Source organism: Eumetopias jubatus, unplaced genomic scaffold, assembly GCF_037043125.1.
Source record: "Eumetopias jubatus isolate StellerSeaLion01/CBP00866 unplaced genomic scaffold, mEumJub1_p1.0 scaffold_8, whole genome shotgun sequence".
Classification (NCBI taxonomy): domain Eukaryota; kingdom Metazoa; phylum Chordata; class Mammalia; order Carnivora; family Otariidae; genus Eumetopias; species Eumetopias jubatus.
In genome coordinates this window covers 116,762,925-116,769,749 of record NW_028274814.1, presented here as the reverse complement: position 1 = coordinate 116,769,749, position 6,825 = coordinate 116,762,925, and the positions used below count along the sequence as shown (strand labels likewise).

The following is a 6,825-nucleotide window of genomic DNA, read 5'->3' as shown; positions in this document are numbered from 1 at the left end:
TATGCTGGGGATCCATCCAAAAGATTGGAAAACAGAATCTGGAAGAGATATTTGTACTCCCCTGTTTATTGCAGCATTATTTACATTAGCCAAGAGGTAGAAGCAACCTAAAATGTCCAATATGTCCATCAAAAGATGAATGGAGGAAGAAAATGTGATATATACATGCAATAGAATATTATTAAGCCTTTAAAAAGAAGGAAATCCTGTCATAGCTACAACATGGATGAAACTTAAGGACATCTTGCTAAGTAAAATAAGCTAGTTGCAAAAAGACAAGTACTGCCTGGTTTCACTTATAGCAACTATCTGAAGTGAAATGGAATGGTGGTTCAGTGCATATAGGGTTTCAGTTTTACAAGATGAAAAGGCTCTAGAGATCTGGCGTACAACAATGTGCATATAGTTAACACTACTATACACTTAAGAATGGTTAGGATAGTACATTTTATGTTGGTTTTTTGCCACAAAAGAAAAAAAAAGGTGCTAGGGAACCAACTTATAATTTTGAATACTTGAAAGAACCAAGCACCCATCCTGCCTTTTCTATATGAACTGTGTATCAGGAACCAGATAGTTAAGGGAAGTGTCTCTTTAACAATTATGACTAATGAAGAAGAAAATGAAATTTAGGCAATGCTCACCAATGTCTGCTAAAAATCACAAAAAGTTAAACACACCATGTATGCTTCCTGATGGAAAGATATCATCAGCTATAAAATATACCTAACAACATAAAAAAACCCCCACAAATCTGGGCAAGCACCTAGGTGTAATTAATTACAAATACACAGGAAATACAGGGGTAGAGGAACACAGGGACATGATCAACAAAATCCAGACTGTGGAACACTACTGGAGAAACCTCCAGTTTTTTCGTCAAATAAATTGGAAGGACACACACACACACACACACAACGAAACAAAAACAAGTTTAAAGCATACTATGTAAAATAAAATAGTGGAAAATTGAAATATTCATTTAATATCTTTTATTATTTAAAAATTTTAAGTAACACGCACGATTTAGTTTTCTAATAAATTTTTAAGTGTTTAAATTTTGAATTTTAACTTTGCAACTAAATCTGAGAGCAGATATTAAACTTATACTTTTCTATACATCCTCCTCGCTCGCCTACCTACACTAGTATATGTACTCATATCGAATGTATTCAATATCGAATTTGTTAATGGTATCTTGTTTCTAAAGAATCTTGGCGCTAGAAAGGATTTTTGAAGTAGTCTAAGCCAATCATTTTAGAGGAGGACACTGAGGTCCCTCAAGGAGAAACCTCCACCTACGGAAGCCTAGTCTGGGTGAACTCTCTACCACATGCCCCGCACTTTAAATAGAGCCCCTAAAAACAGTAATTACGGTGCCTTCGCTTCCCAGGGAAACTAGCGGAGCGTTTTCCCGCAAACCGTGAAGTGGTCACGCAGAGGAGCTCTAGCTGCGCGCATGCGTAGAGCCATCCCCGCGTTTCTCGCGCGCATGCGCGAGCGGGAACTTTTCGTGGTCGGTACGGCCGGCCGAGTGTTCGCTTCCTCCGGGTGCGTTTTGAGCGTCGTACCCGGGAGGCTGGGTCTACGGGACAAGATGGAGCTCTTGCAGGTCCTGAAACGCGGGCTGCAGCAGGTCAGCGGCCACGGCGGCCTGCGTGGCTATCTACGGGTTTTCTTCAGGTAGGCGGCCAGAGCCATGCTCTTGGCCTCTGGGATTATGCTTGAGTTAGCTGGTTTCTTGGAAGGAGTCCCGGGCTTGAGTCCCCTTGGCGAATTCTCAGCTCTTGTCAAGGACAATCTGCCCAATCTCTGCCCTGCTTCCCCAGACTGAAGTGTGTGTCCAGGAGTCTCCCTGAGACAGGATCAGAGCCAGCTGTAGAGACAATGTTAAGAGTCGAGGGCGTGTGGACTGCACCCCTGCCCGGCTTCCTGGAGAGTAGTGAGCTTTGCCCAACGCTCTGACCTTGGGAAAGTTTTTACCTTCACTGGCCTTCAGTTTCCTCCTCTGTACTAGTAAGGCATTGTCGGAGATGATTGTAACGGCCCCTACTAGTCCTGACATTCGTTCAGTTGGAGGAGAAGCATCGTCCGCGGGAACCGAATTGGAGACCCAGAATCAAATGAAAGCCTTGGAGACATTCGAATCATTTTAAGATGAAATACTTTGGCTTTGTGATTTCCTGAGGGTTTTTGCTAACTCCAGTGCTTCATGGCCTTGGAGAAATAGATAAAAGTAGTCTTGTAATTTGAAGATATTGCATCTGTATATTTGTAATTTTAAGCATATCCGTTGAGTCGATCTATCTTTTCTATCTTTCTATGTGTCTACCTGGTACTGGGGGCGACATGAGCAGGGATTCTAGAGTTCTTACCTGAAGCTGATTCTTCAGCAGTGGCTGGCTTGATCCTGAAGATGGAGGCTAGAAGTATACAAGTAGTGATCATCCCCACATCTCCTCATTTTACTAGTCGATGCAGCGGACTTTGTTTCTTTTTTTTAAGATTTTATTTATTTGAGAGAAAGAGAGAGAGTACATGAGAAGGGGCAAGGTCAGAGGGAGAAGCAGACTCCCTGCCGAACAGGGAGCCCGATGCGGGACTCGATCCTGGGACTCCAGGATCATGACCTGAGCCGAAGGCAGTCGCTTAACCAACTGAGCCACCCAGGCGCCCTGCAGACTTTGTTTCTGAAAGTTGTTATACTCACTGTATTTTGTGCTTTGAACAAAGAATCGTAAAATGTCTCTCTCTCTCTCTTATTTTTTTGGATATTCACAGGGCAAATGATTTGAGGGTTGGTACCTTAGTGGGGGAAGACAAATATGGAAACAAATACTATGAAGACAACAAGCAGTTTTTTGGTGAGTACAGTATTTTTTGTTATAAATAATGAGAATGAGATTGAGACTTGATATTTTTTTTTAAGATTTTTTATTTTATTTATTTGAGAGAGAGAGCAGGGGCTGGGGGGAGGAGCAGAGGGAGAGAGAGATGCAGACTCCCCATCTGGGGGCTCTGGGATCATGACCCTAAGCAGAAGGCAGATGCTTAACCGACTGAGCCACCCAGGCACCCTGAGACTTGATTTGACTCTGTTTTCCATAATATACAAAGAGCTGCTTTATGACTGCATAAACAACATACATTGTTTTTATAATTTCATGGGATTATGTTATGTATGTTGCTTGTAAATGGAAATATTTTTACTTAAAACTATGGGCCATTTTTCCATAGTGGTAAGTTGGATGTATCTATAGCATTCTTCTGTTTGAATTTTTGTTTGTCTTTTTTTATTAAAAAAGTTAGCATTCTTTTTAATAGCAACACAATATTCCACTGTATGAAAGAATCATTCTTTTTTCAAGCACTTCACTATTGATAGATATTTAGATTGCCTTCAACCTTATGCTATTAGAAACAATGCTGCAGTGACTCGCTTGTAACTACCTCCACATTCATTTAAGTATTGAAAGAATAAATTCCTGGAAGTAGAATTGCTGAGTCTAAGTATGTAAATTTAAAATTTTGATACATGTATATTGTGAGATTGTTAAGGCCCATCTCTATCATCACGGCCTAATAATTCTGTGAAACCTTTTCCAAGGTTTTTTCTCCTGCCTTCACATTCCCCTCCCTAATTGGATTGTAATTTACTTTTAGTTACTTATTCTCAAGATTGATTTCTCTAACAGAAGAAGCAAATCTTGAATTTTTTTTTTCCCTGAAAAAAGCTTGATTGTTTCCATTTGGTCTAGGGCTTGAGAGAAGGCTTCAGGATGGTTAGGAAGCTGCCTAAGGCTGTAGGGAGAGGCCCAGGCAGATGCCTCAGCACCATGGGGTTGCCAGAGGGGCCCCTTAAAGGTACCTGGGCTCCAGAGGATCCTAGATGTGCTTGAGAAATCTGTATTTCCTTTAATAGATAAGGTCATATTTAAATAGCATTAGTTGATATTTGTTGATTATGTATTGACCTAGGAAAACTCTATAAAGGGCGCCTGGGTGGTTCAGTCGGTTAAGCGTCTGCCTTCAGCTCAGGTCATGATCCCGCGGTCTTGGGATTGAGCCCTGCATCCGGCTCCCTGCTCCATAGGGAGCCTCCTTCTCCCTCTCCCTCTGCCTGCCACTTCCCCTGCTTGTGCTCTCTCATGCACATGCACTCTCTCTCTCTGTCAAATAAATAAATAAAATCTTAAAAAAAAAGAAAACTCTATAAAGTAAATGCAGATTACTTTTTGTTTATTGGCTTAAAATACATTACAGGGATGAATTCAGTATTTTCTGTTTGGGAGGTAGGGGCGGTAAGGAAGAGGTGGAAGGAATTAACATTTATTATGCACTTTTTTGCCCAGTGCTAAGCTAGATGTATGTGTGTGATATTTAATTTTCATAGCGACCTGAAGGTATAGGTATAATCATCCACTTTTTTTTTAAGATTTTATTTTTAAATAATCTCTACACCCAGCATGAGATCAAGAGTCTCATGCTCTACTGACTGAGCCAGCCAGCACCCCTATATTCATTCACTTTTAATAGAGAAACTGAGGCTCATAAAACTTATCTAAAATCCACTGATAATAAGTGACAAAGTCTTGATTAGAATCCAGGTCTCTGCTCAACTTAGTAGAATAGAAGCATTCCTATAAATTGTAATTAGGCCCCCAACTATTCCACAGAAATTTGTTAAATAAAGAATGCTGCCATACTGTTTTGATGACATGAGCTGTCTTAATTATCTGACCATTGTTTATAATGTTTGCTTATTATGTATGATCACCAATTTCCAAAAGGATCTCTGGTGGTCATTTTAAAATAATTTATATGGAAACATATAATTTGAGTATGACTACTGTGAATACATTTCTCCTGCCCCGGTCTCAGAAGAGCACTTTCTCTCCTGAATACCCTGAACAGCTAGGAACACATTGCCCTACTCTCCTCTACTCCCTTGGCAGGACAGGGGAGAAGCAAGAGTTCTCCACTCTGGGAAATGCCTGAGCCCCAGCCACAGAGTGGGTCTCAGTCTCAGTGTAGGGATTTTGCTCTTGTAGCTGCCCTGCTATTGATAAAAGCTTGCCATATACTTCCTGAGACATGCCTCCACGAACATACCTAGGGTGCTATTCCTCTAACTTTTCTCTTACGTGAGAGCACATAAAAGTCTTTTATTAATAAAAAATAGTTGTCTTCTTTGATATTATACAATTATGCTTATTTTTGTTTGTTTTTGTTTTGTTAAGGTTGTCTTTATTTCCTCACATCTTTATAAATGTTGATCTTTCCACCCAGGCCGTCACCGATGGGTTATATATACTACTGAAATGAATGGCAAAAACACATTTTGGGATGTGGATGGAAGCATGGTGCCCCCTGAATGGTAAACTAAGTCAACATTTTATTTTATTTGACTTGGCAGTATTTGTTTCATTACACAAATATTTGTTGAATATCTATTTATAAAACAGTCAGTGGTATTCTGAAAGCGTCTGTCCCAGGTATGGTGACTGTGTAATAAAGAACCCTAAAGCTTTGTGTCTTAAAACAAGTATTTATCTCTCATAGTTTTTATGGGTCAGGAGTTCAGGCAAGACGCAGTCAGGATAGCTTATCTCTGCTCCGCAGTGTCAGGTAGAAGACTTAGAGGTTGGATGCCAGAGTCATCTGAAGGCATGTTCATTCAGTATCTGACAGTTGGTGCTGGCTGTCAGCTAGGGGCATAGCTGGGGCATTGGGTTGGAACACCCTCAGGTAGCCTGGGCTTCCTCAGGCAAGTGCTCTAGAGAGAACACTTGGCAAAAGCCCTATTTCCTTAACTGACTTAGTCTTGGAAATCATCCAGTATCATTTCTGCATTCTGTTGGTTGAGGCGAGTAGAAAACTGTGCCCAGGCTTAATGAAGGAGAACAAAGACCCTACCTTTTAATGGAGGCATGTCAACATCACATTATATGTTGGCATACATAATGGTGTGCCTGTCTTTGGGAAAAACAGTATGCCACATTATCACCTGCTGTGGGTAAAGGAAAAAGCATAAAGAATTCTGACTGAATATTTGGCAATTTGACTTTAAGCAAGTTCCTTAATCTTTTGGGGGCTTAGTTTTCTCATCTGTAAAATGAGAGCCCTCAAATTCCTTAGCTCTTTAAAAACTAATTTTATAATATACCTAAAGATTTTATTTATTCATTTGAGAGAGAGCAAGAGAGCACAAGCAAGGGGAGCGGTGGAGGGGGAGAAGCAGGCTCGCCGCTGAGCAGGAAGCCTGATGCAGGGCTCGATCCCAGGACCCCGGGATCACAACCCGAGCTATGCCACCCAGGCACCCCTATAATATACCTATTTTGACACTGAATTCTAAAGGCTCTTACTTGAATTATCAAATTTTATATAAAATATTTCAAAGCAAAGTACTCATATCTATTTCATAGATTGCTAAAATAATGCCATTTGTTTGATACACAGTTATTAAACTCTGGATATCTGTTACAGTCAGTCTAGAAAATTTCCCCAAAAACTAGAACTAGGGTATGTTAGGTAACCGTGATGTTTTGTTTTAGTTGAACTTGAGCATCAGAAACAGTTTCGGGCTCTGTCGAGTAGAAACTGGAATAATCTCAAGAGTATTCACTTCTATTCTGAAGACTCAATTAGAAATCCAGGCATGTAACATGAGTGAGTGAAGTACAGTGTGAGACAGTAGGGAGTAGTGGGGACTATAGACTGAAAAGCACACTGTGTCAAAGAGGACAGCAGTGCTATTCATCACTTCCAGTTCCATCAGCTGAGAATTCAGCCAGTGGTTTCTAGATACGATTTTTCAAGAGA

The 6,825-nt window shown here is 40.5% G+C and overlaps 1 protein-coding gene across 1 annotated transcript in view; it reads left to right on the top strand.

The window, feature by feature from the left end:
- The first annotated feature begins 1,518 nt into the window (after window positions 1–1,518).
- Window positions 1,519–6,825, top strand: part of NDUFA12 (NADH:ubiquinone oxidoreductase subunit A12) — a 29,569-nt gene continuing 24,262 nt past the window's right edge. The window contains exons 1-3 of the mRNA XM_028105384.2: window positions 1,519–1,683; window positions 2,782–2,864; window positions 5,290–5,377. Coding sequence (XP_027961185.1) covers window positions 1,598–1,683; window positions 2,782–2,864; window positions 5,290–5,377 — 257 coding nt within the window. The 5' untranslated portion in view covers window positions 1,519–1,597. The remainder of the gene's footprint in view (window positions 1,684–2,781; window positions 2,865–5,289; window positions 5,378–6,825) is intronic.